The sequence below is a fragment of the Pteropus vampyrus genome, unplaced genomic scaffold, assembly GCF_000151845.1.
Source record: "Pteropus vampyrus isolate Shadow unplaced genomic scaffold, Pvam_2.0 Scaffold213, whole genome shotgun sequence".
NCBI lineage: Eukaryota > Metazoa > Chordata > Mammalia > Chiroptera > Pteropodidae > Pteropus > Pteropus vampyrus.
This window is the reverse complement of record NW_011888994.1, coordinates 3,344,408-3,369,201: the sequence shown is the minus strand read 5'-3', so window position 1 is coordinate 3,369,201 and position 24,794 is coordinate 3,344,408. Positions and strand designations below refer to the sequence as shown.

The window sequence follows — 24,794 nt, the reverse complement described above, 5'->3', positions numbered from 1 at the left end:
TATTCTTGTGCCAACTGAATATTGTAGCCCTTTATATACTGTTTATTTCATAAATAATTTGAGGTAAAGGGCTAAATATATAGAGCAAATTTCCTCTCTTTTCTCTTCTTTTTAAAATTTTTCTTTGCCTTTCTTTTCTGCTTTTTATTACAGGTGAACAGTAGAATCATTTTTTCAAATAACGAAAGATTTCATTAGAATCGTGATTGACTTGTAAGAGTGAGATATTAATTGAAATTAATATCTTCATGAGATTCATTTTTTTCTAAGAGCATGGCTCATCTCCATTTTTTAATTTTATCTCTCAGCAAATTTTTGTGATTGTCTTTAAACAGGTTCCTCACATTTTTCAGTAAGGTTACAGTTAAGTTTTTAATGGTGGTGTTATTGTAACCACTGAGACTGGGAAAAACACTAGTCACAACAGCTAGTGCATACTGAAGGCTTACCATGTACAGGGTAAGTTTAAAATGCTTTACTATATTGACTATACTCCTCATAACAGCCTTACAAGATTTACATTCCCATTTTGTGGATGAGGAAATAGAACAGAGGGGTCAGGTTCACATGGTTAGTAAATGGATGAACAAGCCATCTGGCTCCACAAGCCAAGATCTTAACTATCATGTTATTGGGATATTTTTATTAATTATGTCTTCTAATTGGTTATTCTTAGTGTATAAGAAGGCTACAAATACGTTTTATATTTGTCTTGTATCAAGTGACATCTCTGAATCCTATTATTAATTCTCATTATTTTAGAACTGATTCTCATGGATCTTCTATTATACAATCATATCTGCAAACAATGATAAATTTGCCTCTCTTTCCAAAAGTTTTAATCTCCTCTTTTTCAATTTCTAGTCTCACTGCATTGGATTTTTTCAGAATAATATTAAATAACACAGTGATGAGAGTAGACAGCCTTGTTTTTACCTTTGCATAAATCAGTGACTTCATAGATACATATATGTATTTAAATATGAAGAATATTAAGACTATTAAGAATGTTTATAGAAAATGGAATTAACTTACCATGTTCTCTTTGGTGGCTATTAAAAATCATGGAATGTTTTTCTTTTTGAATTATTTTTCTTCTATTACGTAAATAAATTTTCTGATACCTAACCTTGTGTTAATTCCTGTGATAAACCCTAATTGGTTGTGGTATATAATTATTATGTTAATGTACTGTTGAATTTTGTGTTAATCTTAAATATTTTAGGATTTTACATTTCTATTCATAAGCGAGATTTGTCTATAGGTTTGTGTGTGTGTGTGTGTGTGTGTGTGTGTGTGAGGGGTGCTATTTCCAACAGTTTTTGATATTAGGTATATTCTGGCTTCATAAACAAATTGGGTAGTTTTCCATCTTTTTCTATGTTTCAGAACAGTTTTTACCTTCTATTTTGACAGATAAATACTATATAATAGAGATGACAAGGAAGAGAATGCAAATCAGCACAGATTATTTTGCCTCAGTAACTCTGCCACTTTTGTGACTGGAGGACAGCCTTGATTGTGAAGCAGCAATTTGGAGCAGTGAGAGGGTCAAATGGGACATTATTTTGGTGTTGAAGGAAGAGTGCCGCAGGCTTGGCAGGCACAAAGGTGAGTGAAGGTGGTCCTGGGGAGGGAGGCAAGTGCTGAGGAAGGAGAGCAGCATAAGAGACAATGAAAGGAGGGTTTACAATGAGCTGGAGGTTTTTACACAAGGACTTAAAAACAGAATCAGGTAGAAGAACTGGGCCTGAAGGTAAAGAATGCTGGCAGGCCCATTGGAAGATGATCTGGGAGTGGGTGGGTACTCTTTCCCTTCCAGAAAAGTTTCCAATGCTCTGGCCTGTTAGTCACTGACTCCTGTAGGAGGAAGTAATATTATTTTTGACCCAGGATATTTGCCCTTTTGTCCTACCATCTCTCTATCTTCATACCAGCCAAGGCCTATATCCAATGATTCACATGCTTTTAAGCGTCAGAGTTCAGCGTGGAGGGGAGAGCAGACAGAAGCAGAGCATAGACAGACTTCAACTTTGACTTAATGCCTAGGAAGAGTCCTTTACAAGAATCTCTATTTCTTTTTCAGTCCTTTCCTTCTGCTTCTCTACAGCTCATAAAGGCAGACCCGCAGCACATGCTGTTTTTTTTTAAGACACAGGAAAGTGCTGTAGGAAAGGCAGGGAGCAATGTGGTTTGGAATTACTGGGAACTGTTCAGCATTATGCTTGTCATATAGTTGAGGCTATCTTAAATGAAAAAACAAAGACATCAAAGATGAATGAAATTCAGCCTATCTAAACTTACTTTAAAGTCAGTCAGAAATTCTAGGCTCTTTTTACGGAAATCCTTTTGAAAATTGTTTTACCTAATGGCAAAATTGACATTACTGTTTTATAGATTTTCCTCTCTCCCTCTTACCCATGGATAGATTAGTTAATAACCAACAGAGCAGCTACCAGCTTGACATCAGGAGGAAGATGCCAGGAGCACAGATGGTCCACGACTCAGATAATTAGCTTCTGAAGAAGAAACATCATCTACTAAGTCTTCTGTGAATGTAGAGTTTGGTTGGGCACAACTGGGGTAGAGAACAAGCAAGCCTCCTCAGCGACTCTTTTCAGCCTCTTAAAATGTCAGTGGAGCACTCATACACTTTGAGTAGACAACCACCTACTTATAAGACCTGCAGGGAAGAATCTAAATAAATACTGTAGATACTCTGCCCTAAAAGAGGGGGAACTTAACTCCCCACTCAAGTGTGGGATGTACATAGTGACTTCTTTCCAAAGAGTACAGGATGGAGGGGCTAGAATGGAGTGTAATTCTACTACTACTTCTGCCAGGTGATAAAGGTAAATATCAACAGTCATAAAATATGTCAACATGATGTACTCTTGATATGATGTGATGAAAATGGCACTTTGCCTCTGTGATTTTCCTCTCTCAAACCCATAATCCAAGTCTGATCATGAGAAAACCATCATGTAGAAAGGCATCCTACAGCATAGCTGGCCAACTTCTCAAACTCCTCAAAACTACTCCTCAAGGTCATCAAAAACAAGGAACATCTGAAAAACTGTCATAGCCCAGAGGAGCCTAAGGAGACATGACAACTATATGGAATATGGTATCCTGGATGGGCTCTTGGAACATAAAAAAGACATTAGGTAAAAACTAAGGAAATTTGAATAAATTATGGACTTTAGTTAATGTTTTCAATACTGGTCCATGAATCATAATAAATGCACCATATTTATGTTAAGATATTAATTATAGAGAAGGCTGTGGGGAGGCATATGGAAACCTGCTCAATTTTTCTGTAAATTTAAAACTGTTCTATGATATAAAGTCTAATAATCATAATCATAATACCTGCAGGAATCAAATGAAGACTAAGATAGGACAACAGAACCTCCAACCCCTTTAGGTTTCACAGGCATTTTCTCAGTTCTTTGATTTTTGGACTTTTATCTTCTTGGGGCACTTACATTGCACCCAGGGTTCCTTAGAACTTATCCTACTACATCCTTTCCATATTTCCCAAGACTTTGTCCCCCATAGGCCAGAGTGATCTCATTCAGTCTCATCGCTTTAGTCACTATCTCTCTTCTGGAGATTTCCAAATCTAGTCTGGTGCAGGTCTCTGTTCATCCAACTTTCTATTACACAGCGCCCCCTAGGTGTCCAATTCGGCATTTCCAAACCCAAACCCTGATTCTCCTAAACGGTTCTCTTCTCTTATTTCTTGTCTCACTCACAAACCCTGGGCATCACCCCCGACTTCTCTTTCTCACAGCTCCCTGCCAGTCGGTCCTTAAGTTCTGTCAGCGCCTCCCGCTTTGGGCTTTTTGTGTTCTTTCCATCCCTGCTGCCAGGCCCTCGACACCTCTGGGACCTCCTATCTTTAGGTGTTGCCTTTTTCTTCATCCCTTTCTTTTATTTCCCCATCCCTCTAGCAGGTATTGACAAAGGAAAATGTAGAGATTCTCTCAGGCCTCTGCCAGGCAGTTCATGACTCCTCTCTACTATAACTGCTCACCATAAATTCCTTCTCTCTGTCTTCGTGCGCGCGCGCACACGCGCGCTCCTGTGTGTATGTGAATGTGTGTTTATTTACATTTTGTGTTTGAGATACAGGATCACGAGGAATTAGTGGCTGAGTTGCCACAATCTATTCACTGATATAACATACTAAGGCCCAAACAAAGCGTATTTTAAGAACACCAGCCATTAATTCAGTTTTCTCAGGGTTCATAGAGACGGAAATAGTGACACAAGAACCACCTTTGAATCAGGTAACGGAAAAAGCTGACCTAAGATGGCTGCAGAACTCAATCATTTAGACCTGAAATGAGGGCCTGAGAAGATAATGAAGAAATTTTAAAAAGTATAAGGGGAAAAAAATGAAGGTTTAAAAAGTGCTACTTACAGCTGTATTGTATGAGCAGCAATAAGAACCGCCCGTCTCACCGAGCCAGCCAGGAGTCGAACCTGGAATCTTCTGATCCGTAGTCAGACGCGTTATCCATTGCGCCACTGGCCCTGAGACAATCAAGTGGTGCTCGATTATGATAATTCAAGCTTATATTGCAGGGTTTCATGGGACCTGTAGTCTCTTAGCGAAATTTTGCAAATACACGAGGCATTATGGGAGATCGGAGTTCATCAAGAACCAGATCCTGAGATTGGTGAATCTCCCGGAGCTACGCCACACGTCACTGTACAGCCCGCGGATTGGCGGGAAGAACTACTCCCCACCCCTCCGCCTTCTCTTTGGAGAGGTGGAAGACGCTCTGGTTGTTATGACGATTCGTCCCGCCTTCCGGGGGGGCTTTTTCCCTCCAGCTTTGTGATTGGCTGCTAGTATCAAGGAATCCCGGCGTGGACAGCGCGAGGGGAAAGATGGCGGCGATGGCGGTCGGAGGGGCCGGTGGGAGCCGCGTGTCCAGCGGCAGGGACCTAAATTGCGTCCCCGAAATAGCTGACACACTAGGGGCTGTGGCTAAACAGGGGTGAGGGCCCAGACCTCCGCGAGCGGAATGCGGGGTCCGTACTCGAGGACGGAGAGGGGCAGACTAGTCATCCCCGAGAGGCAGGGATGAGGGGGTCGGAGTGGATAAGGTGAGGCGGGAGAAACCAGTACTCCTTGAGGGGAGAAGCCTTGGGCCCTGGAAAGTCAGAAAAAAGAAAAACTTATTAGAGGCGTGTGGTCACTGAGCTTAAAAGTCGGGGGAGTTGTCAGGTAAATAAAAAAGGGAGCTTACAGACCTCCAGGGCCCTGGAAAGCAAGATTATTGTCTGAGAGTGGGAGGAAGTGTTAGGGGGCTAGAGAGAGGGAAAGATAAACCTTGCGGGGAGAGGCAGATCTGGGTGTGATAGTCTTGGAAAATCAGCAGAGTAGAAAATCCACTTGGTGTGGATTTCATCTTTTCTTGTTACTCAGCTTTTCCATGGCTGTGGTTTGGGGAGAAATTAAGGCACAGTGTAGTGGAAGTGATATGCCCCAACGTGGGCTGAACTCAGAAGTCCAGTCGGCTGACTGATGATGGCAGCTCAAAGGGTTGTGCAGAATCCAGATAGCCTAATCCAGTTGCTTGGATCTCTGGGCACTGCTGCTCTCTTTACATGACAATTCTGGGTCTGTCACGGTTGTAGGTTTGATTTCCTCTGCATGCCTGTCTTCCACCCGCGTTTCAAGAGGGAATTCACTCAGGAACCTGCTAAGAATCGACCGGGCCCCCAGACACGATCAGACCTACTGCTGTCAGGAAGGGGTAGGGACCATCCCATATGCCCCTTTATTAGAGGCAGTAACAACTTCTTTATTAGTGTCCTCATTCTCCTTTCCTGACTTAGATATATTGATTAGTCCCTGGGTTATAGACAACTCTTGTTTTCTCCTTGCTTACCTGCTAAAAGCCTTAGTTTTCCTAATCTGCATCAGGGTATCCTGTGTCTCTGATAGAAAAAGTCTTTGTCTCTACTCTATTCCCTGTTAAGAACTAGAAATTGAATGAGTAAAGTGCCTAACCTCATTCGATATTTGTCTTTCTTGGGTGGGGGAGTGCAGATTGGAATACGCTAATTGTGGGAAAGCTTTCTCCATGGATTCGTCCAGACTCAAAAGTGGAGAAGATCCGCCGGAACTCTGAGGCGGTAAGATTGTTTGACCTCTCCACTGGATCTTTCTAAAGATCAGGTCTGTAACCAAGCTGGATGGGGAGAGCAGTCTCCCCTGCCCCCATAACTCAGTAACTCGGATATAATGCAATTTAAGCTATTTGGATTGCAAGCTCTTAACCTTTTCCTCTTGATCTCCATTCCAGGCCATGTTACAGGAACTGAATTTTGGAGCATATCTGGGTCTTCCTGCTTTCTTGCTGCCCTTAAATCAGGAAGATAACACAAACCTGGCCAGAGTTTTGACCAACCACATCCACACTGGCCACCACTCCTCCATGGTATGGCTGAGGGCCTCCTTTTCTACTGCATATTATGGTAGTTAGGCTATGCTACATACTTTCTTGTTCCTAGCCATACAGTAAAGGATGCATTTGGCAGAACTGAAATGTCAGTACTGCCTACCTCCATCTAAGAGTGGTGAGCAGAGAATTCTAAAAGATAAAGAATGCACAATTATGTATAGAAATTTACAGTAGAAATAAAGGGCAAGGCTGATATTTACATAGGATATACACGAGATACAAGTACACATACATACAGTCACAAACTGGGGAAAGTATTTTAAGAGATTAACTTGAGATCTGGATCAAGAACTTTTAATTGAAGGAAGCTTTCTGGATCCACTGAGTTCTAAACAGGGTACTTGTTCATCTACAGTTCTGGATGCGGGTACCCTTGGTAGCCCCGGAGGACCTAAGAGATGATATAATTGAGAATGCACCAACTACACACACAGAGGAGTACAGTGGAGAGGAAAAGACGTGGATGTGGTATGTCTCCTTTTGCTGTTATACCAGGGCCAAGGGTAAAATGAAGGGAAGTACGGGGTGGAACCTGTAGGGTGGTCTCTTTAAGCTATGGTGATTGTTGGGCCATATGTATTTGACTATATTTTTCTGTATTTGCTCTGGACAGGTGGCACAATTTCCGGACCTTATGTGACTATAGCAAGAGGATTGCAGTCGGTAAGTCCACAAAGGTCCTGACTTCCTATGAGTAAGAATTAGGAGTTTCATATAGACTTGGCTGCTGGGCAGTTTTGCTGTTTTCTGTGCCTCGGTGTGCCTTGCTTTTAAGGAGTAAACAGGTCTTGCACAACAGAACAAGAAAAGGCTTCTTGCGTAGCGGTAGTTGACAGGTCTTTTCTTTTTTTTCTTGTGTAGCTCTTGAAATTGGGGCTGACCTCCCATCTAATCATGTCATCGATCGTTGGCTTGGAGAGCCCATCAAAGCAGCCATTCTCCCCACCAGCATTTTCCTGACCAATAAGAAGGGATTTCCTGTTCTTTCTAAGATGCACCAGAGGCTGATCTTCCGGCTCCTCAAGGTGGGTGATAGAAGGATGCTAAAGGTGCTTCAGCTAATCCTTTTGCTGTATTCCCATACATTTGATGTTTTTTTCCTATGGGGCTGACTCTCCTCTGATTTCTGGAAAACAACTTCAGCAAAGTAAGGGGTCTTAAAAAAGGCAAATGACAGTAGGAGCCCCAGAAACATTTCAAAAGAACCAGCTCTCATGAGAATTTTGCAGGTTTCATTTAAGAAGTTATAGCAAGGCTCCATGGGGCTCTTTGAGCCAGGATGATGCTTATATGGCATAGGAGGGCTTTGTAAGTTCATTGAAGCCTTATGCTGTTTTTATTGGTATTTGGAGAACTGCTGGTCTGGGCCTTATATAATAAATTTTATGCTAGGACTCTTTGGCCATAAGATCTAATAATATCCCAGAATCTTGGCTTGAGGACTGTGTCTGATGGTCTGACTTCTCTCACAGTTGGAGGTGCAGTTCATTATCACAGGCACCAACCACCACTCAGAGAAAGAGTTCTGCTCCTACCTCCAGTACTTGGAATACTTGAGCCAGAACCGCCCTCCACCCAATGCCTATGAACTCTTCGCCAAAGGCTATGAAGACTATCTGCAGTCCCCACTCCAGGTGGGTCTAGAGTGCACTAAGAGGAGGGAGGCTGGAAGTAGGGTGGAGAAAATCTCTTGAGAGTAAGTGTCCTAAAATCATACCAAAACTTAGGAGGCAATGGGAAAGTTTTGGTATTCTGGTGCATTGTCCTTGCCAGAAACTTGCTAACTTATTTTGCCTGTTTCCTCTTATTCATCAGCCACTTATGGACAATCTGGAATCACAGACATATGAAGTGTTTGAAAAAGACCCCATCAAATACTCTCAATACCAGCAGGTACAGCGTGGATCCCGGATTGGGTCAAACTCAGGGCTAGAATAACCTAGGTGAAGATGAGACTATAGCCATGAGGTCTTCTCTCCTTCTCCCTAGGCCATCTATAAATGTCTGTTAGACCGAGTGCCAGATGAAGAGAAGGACACTAATATCCAGTGAGTGTTCTCCCCACGATACCAGAGATTTGTGTGTCTATTTCTCTATATGCTGAGTCACCTTGACTCTCTTTCTTTCTTAGGGTGCTGATGGTGCTGGGAGCAGGCCGGGGTCCCCTGGTGAACGCTTCCCTGCGGGCAGCCAAGCAGGCTGACCGACGGATAAAACTGTACGCTGTGGAGAAGAACCCAAATGCTGTGGTGACGTGAGTAGCAACCCTTTTACTGGGAAGTTGTCCCCAGTGCCAGTTTTTCTTAATTTGCATCGTCACTTGTATCATCTCTGTTTTAGGCTAGAGAACTGGCAGTTTGAAGAATGGGGAAGCCAAGTGACAGTAGTCTCATCAGATATGCGGGAATGGGTGGCTCCAGAGAAAGCAGACATCATCGTTAGTGAGCTTCTGGGCTCCTTTGCTGATAATGAACTGTCACCTGAGTGCCTGGATGGAGCCCAGCACTTCCTAAAAGGTGTCTCCAGGTTGGGGTATACTGAGTAAGGGGATTGGATTATTAGCTAGGAAGGCTGAGGGAAAGGCGTTGGGGAGAATTGGGTGGGATGGCAACTGAGGCTACAGGGTTTAGGGGAAGGTGGGCTGGACTTGGGTCAGTGCCCTTAGCAAATGAAGTAATCTCTCTGAGCCTCTGTGTTCACATCTATAAAATGAGGGGTATAAACTAAAGCAGAGACTCTTAACCTGAGGTCTGTGAACTCCCTGAGCTGCTGTGATATGTACCTTAGGGGCTTAGCTTTCATCAGGATAGCAGAAGGCTTTGTGACTCCCACAAAAGTTAAGAAGCACTAGATTAGAATATCTTAGGTTCCTTCCAGTTTTAATCTTGTGTGACTCTGTAAAGTAACCTGGAAGTGGAATTTCCCATGATAGGAGTTGGGAGCAGATTGATCTGGGAATGTGACAACATTGAGTTGCCTGAGTCTGTTTGGATGTGAGAGGTTTGGGCCTTCAGTTAGTACAAATATATCATTTCCATCTCTTGGGAACTAATGTGGCTCTCCTATTCTGCAGATGACGGCGTGAGCATCCCTGGTGAATACACGTCCTTTCTGGCTCCTATCTCCTCCTCCAAGCTGTACAATGAGGTCCGAGCCTGTCGGGAAAAGGACCGTGACCCCGAGGTAAAGAGCCACTCTCTTCTCGTGGGCTCCTCTCTTTAGTCCTTTCTTTTTCTATGTTAGCATCTATTGTTTTCTTCCTCTGCAGAAGATGGAGAGGTGAAGGAGCAGTAGGGAATGTGGTTGAAGTAAAAGTTTGTTTTCGTCTTTTTCTGTGTCCCTGAGGCTTGAGCTTCTTTCCCTGAGGAAGTAGATATCTCTTGCTTATCTTCTTCAGCTCTTGCTCTCTGTCTCTTGGGTCAGGCCCAGTTTGAGATGCCTTATGTGGTACGGCTGCACAACTTCCACCAGCTCTCTGCGCCCCAGCCCTGTTTCACTTTCAGCCATCCCAACAAAGGTGAGTTCCTGTGTGGCTATCCTCTGACTAGGCGGGTTGAGAGCTCGCCCTTGCTGACCTGGGTCTGCCCTGTCTAGGCTTCCCTTACTGGTTCTTGCTCATGCTTTACCAGTTGTCTAAGATTTTTGGCCCCTTGTCACTCACACAACTCTTCCTTGACAGATCCTATGATTGATAACAACCGCTACTGTACCTTGGAGTTTCCTGTGGCAGTGAACACAGTGCTGCATGGCTTTGCAGGCTACTTCGAGACTGTGCTTTATCAGAACATCACTCTGAGTGAGTGTCTGGGGCAGTGGATGGTGGGATATGAGTGTGTGCTACCTGAGCAGCTTCTGTACATGTTTCATTTAGAGTCACAGGGAGCCCAGGAGTCAGTGAATGGGGATATTTGATTACTTGTTTCTGTGTTCACAGAAGACATTCTCCTCAACCTAGGCAAAAAGCACAGTCACGGAAACTTCAGTTTTTTCATTATTTTGTCCATACAGGTATCCGTCCAGAGACTCACTCTCCTGGGATGTTCTCATGGTTTCCCATCCTCTTCCCCATTAAGGTAGGAATCATATTTAAAACTCCATAGGTTAAAGAGTTTAGCTGTTGGGTTATGAATGATACTTGGCTGTGATCCATGTCCTACTTCTCTCACAGCTTGGATCCCAGTTGTAGATGTTGGACTAATGTAGTGGCCTTCTACCTGGCTTCTCCACATCTCTAGCTACTCTTCTGTCAATTTCCTACCTTAAGCAAGCGTCATCTTTTAAAACCCAAATCTGATTATATCTCTCTCCTGCTAAAAAACCCTTCAGTGCCTTCCCACTGTCTTTAGGATAATGGTTAAAATCTTGAACATTGCTTGTAAGACTTGATGTGATCTAGTTTTAGCCTGCCTTTCCAGCTTCTGTCCCCTTGATTACATTGCCTCAGTCCAACGGACTATTTTTCAGTTCCTCTGATACCCCATCATCTTTCTTTCCTGTGACTTTGATACCTTTCTTCTTTGCCTGTAAAATTCATTTCTTCTCTCTTTACCCTGATAACTTATTTTCCAGGTCTCCTTAAACATTCTTGTTAACTTTCTCAGACCTAAACTATGTTAGCGTTCCTAGGTGTTCATAGGTGCTTTCATAGCACCTTGTGCATGATCACAGCAGTCATCACACTTTAGAGTATTTGTTCAATGTCTAATTGTTTAGTTCTAATTATTTGTTCTGATAGACTTCAGATAAACTTTATGAGGGTCGGAACATCATGTTTTTATCTTCACACTTAGCTCAGTACATTGCTACATGTAATTCATTAGGTCTGCCCTGACCCTTCCTGTCTTTCTTCTTACAGCAGCCCATTACGGTGCGTGAAGGCCAGACCATCTGTGTGCGTTTCTGGCGATGCAGCAATTCCAAGAAGGTGTGGTATGAATGGGCTGTGACTGCACCAGTCTGTTCTGCTATTCACAACCCCACAGGTCGCTCATATACCATTGGCCTCTAGCCCTGCCTGCAAGTGTCCAGAAGCAGCTTCAGGTTCTGCTCCTGTAGCATAGAAGGTGCAGTACATCTGTGGGCTGTGGTTCCCGTTGTCCATCAGAGAGAAGCATTTCAGTTTGCTTTTCTGCCTTACATCACTGTGGGCAAAGGAGGAGAATTAATTGCAGGGCTCAAGCCACCAATCAGTGAAGACTTTAGGCCAGAGCGTGAGGAATTAGTGCTGGATCTGAAGCTACTCTGAAAGGCACTCAGCTTCAAGCGCTCCCTGGAATAGCCCTGAGACATGCCGATTGAACACATTTTCAGCCCTTTCCCTGCCCATCTTCTGTTCCTGTTTTGATGGTTTTGTGTGGAAGGAAATACAAATAAAGTGAAGTCGTGGCCTTTCCTGCTCCAGCCCTGCTGCCCCCGGCCTCTGCTTTCTCACACCTTACTTAAACTTAGGCATGCTCAGATCTGTGCCCTTATCTAAGACCCAATGGGGCCTACCTTTATTCCCTATTTAGGAAGCTTAGTGGTGACTCTTGGACTCCTGGGTATAGGCATTTCTGGCCAGCTACAGAATGGTCTCGTGCATTAGAACTTGTGATTAGATTTTAGTCTGGGAGGAGGCCTAGTTTGCCACCATGGAGAAAGATGGGGTAATGAGTGAAGCCAGCTTTCCACCTTCTTGAGTTGAACTGCCAGCTGCTTTATTACCTCTCGATAGAGAAACTGGAAGCCATCCAGACATCTCCAGCAAGACACCACCTATTTTGTTTGAACAAAATAGGGTTAGTTTGAAGTCCTAAGAGATCATCTAGTCCAATCCTTCATTTTCAGAAGAGGTATATGAAATTTGTACAATGATATGACGTTAATATTCAAATCGGACTGGAACATAGGTCCTCTGGCTTTCTTCATGTTAAGACCAGCTACCTTTTTGGAAGTCTTAGTGCAGACATCAGTTCCATCTCTTTCTGGTTAGAGGGCTGAGAGTACTGTTACATCCAAGGAGTCATCTGAGAAAGTCTCAAGTTTACCCTTGCAGGGGGAAGTGTGTGGGGCACTGATTTAAACTGAAGATATGTGAGCTATAAGACCAGACAAATCTGACAAGACTTGCATGTTCCAGTTCCCAAGCACTGAAGGCAGGAGGTGTTTGGGAGGGTTGTGTAGACAGCCTGCTCAGGATGGGAATATGGAGTCTAGCAAACACGGTTGCTCTCCACAAAGCTGTCCCCGAGAGCACCAACGTGACCCTCTGCAAATAAGAGCAGGGATGGCCAAGAACATCAACTGAACTTCCTTGTTGGCTCTGCCCACAACTGGGGCTTGGTCAACCTGGGCGCCCGACTTTCTGCAGGTCGTTTAGCCAATGAGAGCCATGGGGGCTGCCTGAAGAAACTTCCACTTTCTGGAAGTCTTGGCGAAGTTAGCCAATCAATGGGAACTTGATGGTTGCTAAGAAACAATTGCATTTGGCTCCACCCATGTTTAGGATTTTAGCCAATGAAAATCTGTACTTTGGCTGTTGCCGTGAGACAGATTAGTTCCACTGCCTAAATATTTCAGCGCCTGCGCGGATTGGGGAAAGTTCTGGAAGACAGCGGAGCTACCGCCATTTTGCGGGAAGAGGAACAGCCTGGGTTGCAATACTGCTTTAACTGCTGAGACTCTGCAAGACAGCCGTGCTTCGCGCTCCCCAACAAACGCAAAGGAACGGAGAAAACCGGGACCCCGGTGCGGGGAACCGGAACTGGTGAGAAACCCGAAAGCTGGTACCCCTGCGACGTCACCTCTGCGTGACGTTGCTGCACGGCGCTTCCCCCTGACGTCACAGGCAGAAAATGGCGTCAAGAGCGGAATCAGGCAAACTTTTTAAATTAAAAAAATTTTTTGTTTACTTTGATTTGCAAGTGTTCGCTATCAAAATGTAGCTCACTGTCGGGATTTTAGGGATCCGCACCCTCGTGGCTCTGTCCTTTACTGATGACGCTGTTTCAAGGATCCCAGTGAGTTGGATCTCTTTCTAAGCCCCCTCAGCCGTGACGTCCATGATGGGGAGGGAGCATTGACCAAGAAAACATGTAGGATCGGTTTTCAGCCCCTAGTGCCACCATTTGGAGAAAGATGAGGGAATTGAGTTTTTTCCCTTAGTCTTCAATTTCTGGAAGATTGATTTCACTATATCAGCCTGAGATTTTCCCGCTTTCCTTTTGTGAGCACACTTTCCGTGGCGAAAGAGTATATAGTGAGGCCACTATAAGGTTTTATCATTGGGAACGCTGGCTCTCGCGGAGATGGTGCCAATCGGATACTTTATAGGACCATTTTTTAAAGCATTGCCTTGGTTTGTTACACAATATGGGGAATGTTTTTTATCGTTCTTATTGTTCCTGTTCTTAATTAAAGTACCTTCATTTTGGAGATGTTTGTGCCCAGCTCAGGGACCGACCCAGGAGATGGCGCTACCATCACCCCTGGGACTCCAGCGTTTGGTGAATTCTGCCTGAAATGGGCTGTCGGTGGTTCTTCACTCTCCTCTGCCTCTGCAGCAGTGGGGCCTAAGTGCTGGCTTGGGTCGTGACTATACTATGGCAGGATCCTGGCACTGCCATGATTATGGACCCCAGTGTAGTTTTTGAAGCAGGGATGGAAGAAAGCTCTATGGTGTTTTAATCAATGGGATTGCATGGACTTTGACACAAATTCATGGGGAGAGTTTGAAGACTACGAACCTGAAAATGCATAATGTTTGGACTTTACTGCATTTAGGACAGCTAGAAAGCTACACTAAACCCATTGAGATTGCAAGTTTCAAAATGTGCTCGTGTTGTATATGTCTGTGCTTAAATCAGTTCATTCTTTGTTTCGGAGTCTGAGTGAAAACTTTACCCCATACATGGGGTGTTCATTCGTCAACTTAAAGTGTGTGTGTGTTATGTTACCCTTGCCCTGTACTAGCACTCAACAAAGAAGACGACTTGCAATCAGGAGTGTTTAGGGAGGAAAAAGCAGATTGTAAAAAATAGAGGAATTTTATGACACTTAAGAAATCTGTATAGACTTAGCCAAAATGACTGAAAGGAACAGTTTGGGCGTCAAAAATTTTTTCGTTTTAGAACCATTTTTCCACAATAGGCCAAATAGTGTATATTACAATTAGTTTGGTTCCTGATATTATGAAACATACTGTGTACATGCCTCATATCTAGAAGCCACGCAATAAAGTATGACTAATGAGACTGATTCTTTTGATAAACTGATCAGAACATTAATTCTCCAGATAAATGTATTTAAAGCTAGACATATTGATAAGCTGTATACTTTTTTAAAATTTTCTTCAATGTTAAGTTTAAACTACAAGAGAGAGGTAATCTGATAATAGATAGTATGTGAGGCTTGAGTCAGAAGACTTTGCTCAAGAGTCAGCTCCTCCATTTGAACTTTGTGACTTGGGGCAGTTCACAAATTCTGTTTTTCATCTGTGCAATGGATCTGATACCTGGCTGTAGTATATATTACTTTTGATTGCTAAATTAATATAAGCTGTTGTTAAATAAGAGATTGAGTTCACTGGATTTTAGGTACATCTATTTGATTTTGATTTGATCTCCATTTTAAAACTTAAATTTACTTCCAAGTTATTTTAACGGTTTTGCTGTTTCTAAGACTCTTATCTCTGTAACATGCCTAGCAATATGAGGTACTATAGGTGTGATGATTATTTTTTACTTTTTAATATTATTTTTGTTATTTTTAATGTAATTTTCATATTTCTCTTATTACTTTATTATTAAATCATCAGATAGGCTATGGGTTCTGAGGGCAACAAGGACAGCATCACTGGATGATGCATTAGCTAGCTGCTTTAAAGAGGACAAAGCTCTTGTGGAGATGGCAAGTCTGATTATGATTCACCTTCTAGCTTAGAAATTCTGCTTACCTGGGGATTTTTTGGTCAGTTTCATCGAGGTATAATTGACATAAAATTGTACACATTAAAGTGTACAATTTGGTGGGTTTTGATGTGTATAAACACCCATGAAACTATCACCCCCAAAAGTTTCCTGTGCTCTTTTGTAATCTTTTCTGCCTAGCCCCTCCCCACCTACTCCTATCCCTAGGCAACCACTGATCTGCTTTCTGTCACTACAGGTTAGTTTGCATTTTCTAAAATTTTATATAAATGGAATTGTATAGTATGTACTCCTTTTTTTTTTTTTTTTGGTCTGATTTCTTTCATTCAGCATAATTATTTTGAGATTCATCCATGTTGTGTATGTCAATAATTTCAGACCAGTAATTTTCAAATAATTTATCTTATTGATATTGTTTGGTATCTTCCGTTTTTCTTATTTGACAGACTTGGGGAAGACGATTGCTAGATGTGAAAGCTTGGGGGAGGTGAGAAGTCTCACCTTTCCTGCCTAGACAGAAGGGCTTCAAAGTGGGATTGGTTAAACCTGTCTTAATCATAATCTTTTTGAGTTACCTAAACTCTAGTTGGTATTGTATGGAAAACACTTAATGATAAGTTCCCTAATTATTGGTGTTTGTATGGGGGATATAGGGAAGAGCTTAGGGAAAATCTGAATTTTTCTGGTATTACTTTGTCTTATCATTTTTTTGTCTTGCTGCTTTACCTTTTATTGGAACTGTGTGCCTCTTTCTATGATTTAAGTTTAAACCAGTTATTTATTCAGAATTTTGAACAGTAGAATAAAGGCCTAGTGTCTACTGTAAAGTGAGTGGTAAGTTTGAGTGCCAGCATTGTCTCTTCACATGGCAGGGTCTGTTTTGTATTTTGTCTCTACCTAGATATTCAGTTTTCTTCTAGACCCTTGACCTATTTATTCTAAGCCACCAAGCAGAACTAGTTCAGAAATGTAAGGTACAAAAATAAACCTAGGGTAAGCAAGAGGTAGTAAGATCCCTTTGGAGTTGATAAAACAGAACTGTATACTGAATTCTGTTTCTTAGAGGTGAAAGGGAATGTGGGGTACTGGAAGGGGAGGAAAAACTTAAATGAGGGTCTTATGTATTGATGTCCTCTTCTCAGATCTGCTACCATGGCATCTGATGACTTTGATATAGTGATTGAGGCCATGCTGGAGGCTCCCTATAAAAAAGAAGAGGTAATATTCCCACCTCACTGGTGGAATTGGGTTAATAAGAAACAGCAGTTGGGTGTCATAGGTTTCAACATTTTGTGAATCCTCTTTCCCTACTTGGTTCTTATGTACAGTGACTATTCATAAAAGGCAAAGTCTTTTAGTAAGCTCTGCTAGAGACCCATACTCAAGGGCCATGTTTTCAGAAGGGCCCCAAAAACTGGGAAGGGGGGGGCCCACATAATGTGGGAATTAGTGCTTTGTTCATAGCTTTCAGTGACAGAAAATCAATGTATCTCGGACCCGATTTCTTACTCTCTCAGGAAATAGATATCAGTGTAACAGATGTTGGGTAGCTAAAGTTTTGACATCCAAATCTGTCACTCTGATGTCTTCCTTTTGGGTAGTTTCCTCCCTTCCTCTCTTATTCCCTTTTTTAGGAGCTCTGAGTGCTCAAATATTGCCTAGATAATTGGCTAGAGAGCTTTGATTTCATGAGCTTTTTTCTTTGTCCACTTTTGTTCTTTCTGTGCCCAATGGAATTTTTGTGTCTGCTACCTTGAACCTTGTGACATTTTCCTGGTGAACCCCTCAGGATGAGCAGCCAAAGAAAGAGGAGGTTAAAAAGGAAGGCTCTGGCAATACCACCGGCAGCACTGGCAACAGTGGCAGTGGGAGCAGCACCAGTGGGGAGGCAAGCAAGTGAGTGCGGCGTGAGGAAATGGGTTGGCAACTTGGGAAGGGAAACAACTATGTCCGTTAGAGAAATAGCCAGAACAGGGAGGTAGTTGCTTCTAAGACTGCCGACTTAATAACTGGATCATGGGAATACTGGTGACTTGGTTTTATGACGATGTAGTCTAAACTTTGTGTGTAGATTTGTGGATCAGTCCCAGCATTGATACATTTCATTTGTGTAAAATAGCAAGAGGGCCCCTAATTTAGAAACACCAGCTTTTGCTTGGCATTGGGGAAAAACCATGGCCGCTTCAGATGCCTAACAGCATCCAAAGCTATGTGTAAGTTGATGTTGTACAGTTGCTGTGAACTGCCAGATCGTCTTCTGGGCTTTGGTCCTTTACTGCTCTTTGTTTCACCCTGGCCATGGAGATAATGAGATAATGAAACCTTCTCAATAATAAGAATCCACACTTCCTTTCACAGGAAGAAGAGGAGTCGGAGCCATAGTAAAAGCAGGGATAGAAAACGCAGGTCAGTCATTCTGGGGGCTTTGGTTTTTCAGAATTACTATAAATAGAAAGATACCAAGGATATATATCGAAGCCCAGAAGAGGTTGGTTGGTTTATTAACAAACTAAATAGCTGTTTCCATCTGCATTCGTAGTCGGGACCGTGATCGGCATAGGCGGAGAAACAGTCGGAGCAGAAGTCGAGATCGGCAGCGTCATCACCGCAGCCATAGCTGGGATCGTCGCCACAGTACTGAGTCCCGAAGTTGGGACCGGCGTCGTGAGGATCGTGTGCACTATAGGAGTCCACCACTTGCCACTGGGTATCACTTTTTGCTAACAAGATCACTTTCCTATTGGAATCTGGGTAAACTATGTTCTATGGTCCCTTCCCGAGGGTGCTTATAAGCCTCCGAGATAGGCAGGAGACCCAGTTACTGGAGGGGTGGCATTAAGAATTCACGTGTGAGATGAGGTGCTGGGATCTGGTTTTCTCGTGATGGAAGACCCAGCATTGGACCAATCTGAATAAAGTTGGGTGACACAACTTTCACTTTTGTTGTTCTCTGTCCCATAGGCGTAGGTATGGACACAGTAAGAGTCCTCATTTCAGAGAGAAGAGCCCAGTCAGGTGAGTTGATAATGAATACTTTTTTAGAGATTGTAAGGTAATGAATAAAAAGGTCTTTGAGTCAAAGTACAGGAATATGTAGTACTTGAGGTTAGCTAGAGAATGATAACCAAGTATTGGTAGGGGTGAAGGTCTCAACAAATTTTCCTCACTCCTCAGAGAGCCAGTTGATAATCTGAGTCCTGAGGAACGTGATGCCCGAACAGTTTTCTGTATGCAATTAGCTGCCCGCATTCGGCCTCGAGACCTAGAGGACTTTTTTTCTGCTGTTGGCAAGGTAACCTTCTCCTCCTTAATTTGCTTCTCACTATCCTATATTCTGTCTATCCCCCTTTATTCTCAACTCAGGATTTCTCTTTTGCCCTGGATAGGTTCGTGATGTACGTATCATCTCAGATCGGAACTCACGTCGTTCCAAGGGTATTGCTTATGTGGAATTCTGTGAAATCCAGTCTGTGCCACTGGCCATTGGGCTGACTGGGCAGCGGCTGCTGGGGGTGCCTATCATTGTACAGGCCTCACAGGTGAGCAGGCCAAGAAACTGACCTGAGAAGACAGGATTGAAGGTAGGAGGTGTGAGACCTGACCCATCATTTCTTCCTTCCCCAGGCTGAGAAAAACCGACTGGCAGCCATGGCCAACAACCTTCAGAAAGGCAGTGGTGGACCAATGCGCCTCTATGTGGGCTCCCTGCATTTCAATATCACCGAAGACATGCTCCGGGGCATCTTTGAGCCCTTTGGCAAAGTGAGTAGAGTAGAAAGTGAGGGAAACCTCTGAAGGGAATTAGAAAAAGTGGAGAAGATGAGTATTCCTCTTTGTTCTGTCTGACCATGATAAACCCACTGCATTACACCATAGTGGGCATAAGGATCCATGCTGGGAAAGTTAGGCTCCATCTCTGTATTCAGATTGGTCAGTAGACAAATGAGTCAGGCACCATGAAATCAAATAATGGGGTTCAGATTAAGCAAGATAGTCACAAAAGGTGTTTTGGAAAGAGATGGCCTTTGTTTCTTTTTAAAAATGATTCAGAGAGATGTGATTGGTGGTGAAGAAGTTGGAGGTAACTAGAACAATCTGGGTAGGAAAGATCAAAAGTATGGGTTAGCTAAAAAGTTATTAATAATATCTCCCTGTTCTGCAGATTGATAATATTGTCCTGATGAAGGATTCGGATACAGGTCGTTCTAAAGGTTATGGTTTCATTACGGTGAGTCTCTAGTCTTTTTAACTTGTTTATTTTAGTTTGGGTTTGTCCTCTTTTTCTGATTTTACAGCTTAGCTTCATTCTCCTTTAGGAACTATGTAAATGATTCATAAACCCTGATGCCTAGAGCTTGGACTAGCCTTCTGTTTCTTTTTTTTTAATGCCTACAGCACCTGGTCTTCCTAGTATCCCATCCAAGTATCCAAGTACTAACCAGGCCCGACCCTGCTTAGCTTCCGAGATCAGACGAGATTGGGCTTGTTCAGGGTGGCATGGCTGTAGACTAGCCTTCTGTTTCTTGAGACGAGTGTGTTGCTTGAGCTCTTGGCTTTGTTCCTATATTTTTGTCAGTGGCCCAGGGGTGTCCAGGAGTTGAACCAGCTTCCCTGGTGCTGCACCTTGCTCTTAGGGTAATAGTAATGATTCCAGGCTGCAGCTAAAATGTTAGGGGCATGAGAGAGGTTAGGTACGGGCTTTTATGGACATGTTTTATAGAATTGGTATATTTTCATGATGAGATAGAATGGTACTACTCTGAATAATTTTTCCATTGAGAAGTATCTTTATATGTAAATACTGTAGAGAGAATAGTGAGGTCATCTATTAGTGGGCAAATCTCACCTTTTCCTGACACTTCAACAAAATTGTTACCAGTTCCCGTAACTGGTTCTTCCAGCCCCATGTGACTCCAGGCTGAGGACTGGCTGCCAGCCACAAGTCTGATTGAAGCTGGTATTTTCTGGGCTCAATCCAGGCAGCATACACCCCCACAGCTGCCTGCAGGGCAGAGGAGAGGTAGGTTGTGTTCTACCGTGGCAATTGCTCACCTCAGAAGTATCCAGTAAAGGCAGGCCACCTACATCACCTGCCTGTGAACTGTCAGTACCACGTGCCAGGCCCTGGGGCAGCTAATACCAGAGTAACCAAAGCCAGCTGTGGCGTTCCTAGTGGCAAGTACCTTTTCTAGCTCTCTGCGTGACTTAGATGCAGAAAGGCTTCTTTTGGGGCCTTTTCGCCCTTGTGTTGCTGCTTTTTAGGTCAACACCCTTGACACTTAAATAGCAGACTGGGAATGCTCTTTATGCCATGCTGCTGTTGTTGCTGCTGCTGATGAAAGGGACGAGAGAGTAGAGGCTCTTGTCAGCAGGCCACCAAGTCAGCAGCACTGTGGTGGGGGTGCAGGCGCAGTCTTCCTCTGAGCACCAGGCTGGACTCTGGAGGTCCAGATTTCTACTTCTTAACTGAGAACTGAAACTTACTAGTCCTAAGGACTGAAATAAAGCCCAAGAGCGTTGACTCTCAGCTTATCTTACTTCCGTTTTATATGTCCATTTGTGAAACAGCCTGTCAGGCTGGCTTCCCTACAGATAAAAGACTTTTTACATTGTTGGGTTTTTAATGGAGCTGGAAGATTGATAAGTGATTGCCATTGAGTCCGTTGGAAAAGGTGCTTTTCAGAGAATAATTTAGGGAGGGATCTTAGATCACAGACTCTTGGAAAGAAAAGTTTGTACTGCAGTGAGCATGCAGTTTTCCTGGAATAGTAGGAATATGAGTGTTAGTGGGGTTTTGAGAGCATGTCTGTGGCCAAGAGGTGACTGATATTGCTTGGGTTTCTTGTAGTTCTCTGAGTCTGAGTGTGCCCGGCGGGCCCTGGAACAGTTGAATGGCTTTGAGCTTGCTGGTCGACCTATGAGGGTCGGCCATGTGACAGAGCGACTGGATGGTGGTACAGACATTACTTTTCCTGATGGAGATCAGGAGCTGGATCCGGGATCAGCAGGTGGACGTTTGCAACTCATGGCCAAGTTGGCAGAAGGTAGAGTTTCTCTGCAGGTGGAGAATATGGATTGAGTTGTAAATCAAGGGTTGGGACTTAATCCCACCTTTTCTTTCCCTTTTAGGCTCTGGAATCCAGTTGCCAACCACAGCTGCCGCTGCTGCCTTGCAGCTGAATGGAGCAGTACCCTTGGGGGCCCTGAACCCAGCAACTCTGACTGGTAGACTTGGACTTGGGAAAGGAAAAGAAGGGTGAGGGCCTGGAAAGAAGAAATGTTCTTTGCTCACTAATTCTCTCCTCCTCTCTGTTCCAGCTCTGAGTCCGGCCCTGAACCTCGCCTCTCAGGCAATTGCCTCCCATTGCTTCCAGCTTTCCAACCTCTTCTCCCCCCAGACCATGTGAGTCTCAGGACCTAGCTCATTTTAGTCTCAGTTATTTTCTTTCTTTTAACTTCTATTTACCTCTTCCCCAGGTGAATCAATGGCACAGTATACTGCCTCCCTGTGCCTCTGGGTCCTGCCACTCCCTTCTCCACATTTACCCTTCTGTGGTTCCTTTTCTCCATTTTGTGGACCAAGCCATCCTGAGGGCATGGACATTGACTATGGGGAAATTGGAGCCACCCTTATGGACCAAGAAGAGCTCCTGCCCATGGCCCCACTGGGAATAGCCTCTGCTGAACAACCGCTAGTCGAAGAGAACAGAATTGTTGAACACCTATTTCCCTGTGTGTGCTGTCTCCTGGGAGGACCTTCATTGCCCTTTCTAACAACATCTTAGTGATTCCTCGATTCCTCCTCTGTTGGGAAGGCCATAGGGCATTGACTGAAGGAATGAACTTCTTTTCGTTTGTCTGTACCCTACAATTTTTTCAAGGAAAACCCTTAAGCCCTCTGGACAAAGAGGACTTTGGAGTTTGTGGGGTGAACCTTGAAGGTGCTGGCTTGCTGTTGCAAGGGCCCCCAGAAGATAGTATGGACTCGTATATGCATTGTGAAGCCTGCCTTAGACCTCAGCTTAGGGCTGGAACTACTACTGTAGGCTCAGCATCTTGCTGGGAACTGTGGGAATGATCTATCCTGCCAGGTATTTTGAATGTCTTAAGGGGCATTCAGTTTAGCGAAGGATGGGGTACTTTCCAGTATCTTCCATTTTTCTTTGTACAGTTAGTTGTCCTTCCTCCCAGGTCCTTCCTTTGGTCCAGGGTGGGAGGATGGAGGGGAGGCTGCTACTCTCTACCTATTCCCATGTGCCTCTACTGTAGGCTCAACCCCAGCTGTTAAAGCTGCTCCTGTCCCCTGCCTGGGCACACGTGAGCCTTCTCACTGGATTTTATACCCTTGTGTCTGTACATAAATATATATATGTATATATATATAAACTTTGTACAAATGGCAAGCCCTGCTCTTGTGGCGGCTGCTTTCCATATATGTGTGGTCTTAGTTATGTCGGATGTTAATTTCTCAGCCAAAACCATGAATGGTTCTAGGGATATAAAACATTTGTAATACCATTGTGAGGTTTTTTCTTTTATTTTAATTTTATCTAATTTTCAGAAAGAAAAATTGACAAAAGGCACATACCTAGGCCAAGTTCTTGTCTGCATCTCCATTTTACTGTTGGTGTTTGTCTCCTCCTCCATCTGTCTCCATCTTAACTATCTCCAAATCTATCTGCCCACTGGACTGAATTGCAGGTTCTGTCCCTTTGCCTAAGGACAGATCTTGTCTTTCCACTAGATGGCAGTGTAACTACCACATTCTGCACCTTCCTCTAGGTGTGTTTCATGATATTAAGGATCTTAAGTAGCAGAGAAGCCTCCCAGGCTCACCCTTCTTACAGTTGGTCCCCATACCACTTTTAGCCTTATTTGTAGTAGAAAACTACTAGAACCCAATATGCAAAAGGTTTTGGGCATCATACATTAGGGATCCTCAGGCCTTAACTGCTGTTCTCCCAGTCACCTCAAAGCTTGCATTCCATATAGCTCTGCCTGGGGTAATGCAAGCCTGGAATCAGTGACTCGCAGGGAGCTGGGTTTTCCAGGAAGGGCTCTGCCAAAGGGGAGGCAGAACTTCCTCTGCTTGCTTTTTAAGGCTTGTAACAAGGGACTGGGCCAGCCCAGCTCACCAAGTAAGAATCAGCCTGGAGGAGGAGGTCTGAGGTTCTTGGTCAGGGCTCCTCCATTCTTTACTGGTTTCTATGGCAACAAAATGTTAAGACTATTGTCATGCTAAAAATATGGATAATTGCTGTTAGGTTTTAATTTGTCAGCACTCAGACTTTCTAAAGCAGAGTGATGGGTTTTTGGTGATATTAGCTTCTGGGGTTGCTTTGAACACTGAAGTATTAAGTACCTGAAGCCTGTTTGGTGTAAGAGGCCACTGGGGCCCAAGACTAGCTCTCGATTCTTCTAGCTAGCTATTTCCTTTGCTGCCACCCCCACTCCTTCCTGCCACCCCCACTCCTTCCGTATCTTAGTTTGCTCTCTGGACCTGGAGGAAGGGAAGGAGGATGCATTATTTTTAGGTAGGAGCAGCTGGCTATGGCCCAGTCCCCCTATAGTTATTGATTTGGCTGTTAATGCATCCTGGAAGCACAGTGCAGACCATTTTTGTTAGTCATTCTAAAGCCATGGACCAGACCTCCCTGTGGTAGTCTTGAACTCCAAACTGTATATACCCACAGGCCTTCCCTCCCTGCACTCCTCAGACGGGCACCCACCTCTGCTTAGTTTCCTTATGTTCTCATACCTACCTCCTTTGGGCTTCTTGTACTCTGGTTCCTTCTACTTCAGTTCTTCCTTGCCCCTTGGGCTTAGTTCCTCATACATCCTCTTGCTGGGAGAGAGACAGTGATCAAGTGAAGAAATATCTAAGACAGTTTCTCTAGTCTTAACTCACGTAAGGTGACTGCATCTAATGTTTGACAGCCGGTGTCACTGTATGACTCAGTGCCTTCTTGTTACTCATCTCTATCGGGGGTGGTTAGAGTGGAGAGAAGGGGGCAATAAATAGCCTCTGGGTTGGGCCTAAAGCAAAATAAACTTCCCTCAACCTCTCCTGCCTGAGCATGGTTGTGAGACTGAGGGTGGAGGTGAGACTGAGCCAGTCCTTTTCTCAGCATACTTAGGATTTTCCTACCAGGCCTCATTTCTAAATGGGATTTTCACCTGACTTTTGGCTTAGAGCCTATGCTTCTTTCTTCTCCAAGGCAGTGGCATTTTCTCCCTGTTCTTTAAACTGCTCTGTGTTCTTGATGGGATTTAGGAAGTAATACTTGGACAGTTAGAAGAGTCTATCCTGGCTTCAAAAAGGTGGTAGGAGGTGGAATGATGACAACTGTAACATTTATGCAGGATTTGTTGTGGGTTAGGCACTTTATATGTATTGAATCAT

The 24,794-nt window shown here is 43.8% G+C and overlaps 2 protein-coding genes, 1 non-coding gene and 1 pseudogene across 8 annotated transcripts; 2 read left to right on the top strand and 2 right to left on the bottom strand.

Annotated features, from left to right (window-relative positions):
• Nucleotides 1-4,470: 4,470 nt before the first annotated feature.
• Nucleotides 4,471-4,543, bottom strand: TRNAR-ACG. Its single transcript has one exon. It is a non-coding gene; the product is annotated as a tRNA-Arg (tRNA).
• A 116-nt stretch (nucleotides 4,544-4,659) lies between these two features.
• PRMT5 (protein arginine methyltransferase 5) lies at nucleotides 4,660-11,885 on the top strand. 2 transcript variants are annotated; one of them, XM_011372780.2, is made up of 17 exons: nucleotides 4,660-5,012; nucleotides 5,656-5,774; nucleotides 6,071-6,156; nucleotides 6,327-6,461; nucleotides 6,841-6,953; nucleotides 7,099-7,148; nucleotides 7,347-7,510; nucleotides 7,958-8,119; nucleotides 8,301-8,378; nucleotides 8,475-8,533; nucleotides 8,617-8,739; nucleotides 8,826-9,001; nucleotides 9,559-9,668; nucleotides 9,909-10,002; nucleotides 10,165-10,281; nucleotides 10,494-10,558; nucleotides 11,341-11,885. In XM_011372780.2, the coding sequence occupies exons 1-17, from the start codon at nucleotides 4,903-4,905 to the stop codon at nucleotides 11,491-11,493; spliced, it is 1,914 nt and encodes a 637-aa protein (XP_011371082.1). In that variant the 5' UTR covers nucleotides 4,660-4,902; the 3' UTR covers nucleotides 11,494-11,885. The 2 variants fall into 2 exon arrangements, with proteins under 2 accessions (XP_011371082.1, XP_011371083.1); XM_011372781.2 differs by lacking the exon at nucleotides 4,660-5,012 and adding an exon at nucleotides 5,040-5,097 and having other exon boundaries at nucleotides 5,655-5,774.
• RBM23 (RNA binding motif protein 23) lies at nucleotides 11,341-22,909 on the top strand. Of its 5 annotated transcripts, XM_011372784.1 has the most exons (14): nucleotides 13,146-15,629; nucleotides 16,534-16,609; nucleotides 17,181-17,287; nucleotides 17,750-17,797; nucleotides 17,931-18,098; nucleotides 18,353-18,406; nucleotides 18,566-18,683; nucleotides 18,778-18,930; nucleotides 19,016-19,153; nucleotides 19,554-19,619; nucleotides 21,240-21,435; nucleotides 21,521-21,616; nucleotides 21,710-21,794; nucleotides 21,869-22,909. In XM_011372784.1, exons 2-14 carry the CDS (start codon nucleotides 16,544-16,546, stop codon nucleotides 21,870-21,872), a joined length of 1,299 nt encoding a protein of 432 aa, XP_011371086.1. In that variant the 5' UTR covers nucleotides 13,146-15,629; nucleotides 16,534-16,543; the 3' UTR covers nucleotides 21,873-22,909. The 5 variants fall into 5 exon arrangements, with proteins under 5 accessions (XP_011371088.1, XP_011371085.1, XP_011371086.1 ...); XM_011372786.2 differs by lacking the exon at nucleotides 13,146-15,629 and adding an exon at nucleotides 11,341-11,409 and having other exon boundaries at nucleotides 21,710-22,909; XM_011372783.2 differs by having other exon boundaries at nucleotides 13,072-13,230; nucleotides 21,710-22,909.
• On the bottom strand, nucleotides 19,778-19,900 carry LOC111747189 (annotated as a pseudogene).
• Nucleotides 22,910-24,794: the final 1,885 nt, after the last annotated feature.

Coding starts and splice junctions, on each gene's coding strand:
- PRMT5 (XM_011372780.2), top strand. CDS start 4,903: ATGGCGGCGATGGCGGTCGGAGGGGCCGGTGGGAGCCGCGTGTCCAGC. Junction 8,379..8,474: donor AATACTCTCAATACCAGCAG/GTACAGCGTGGA, acceptor CCTTCTCCCTAG/GCCATCTATAAATGTCTGTT. Junction 10,282..10,493: donor TTATCAGAACATCACTCTGA/GTGAGTGTCTGG, acceptor TTGTCCATACAG/GTATCCGTCCAGAGACTCAC.
- RBM23 (XM_011372786.2), top strand. CDS start 16,544: ATGGCATCTGATGACTTTGATATAGTGATTGAGGCCATGCTGGAGGCT. Junction 18,099..18,352: donor AGTCCACCACTTGCCACTGG/GTATCACTTTTT, acceptor TCTGTCCCATAG/GCGTAGGTATGGACACAGTA. Junction 19,620..21,239: donor AAGGTTATGGTTTCATTACG/GTGAGTCTCTAG, acceptor GGTTTCTTGTAG/TTCTCTGAGTCTGAGTGTGC.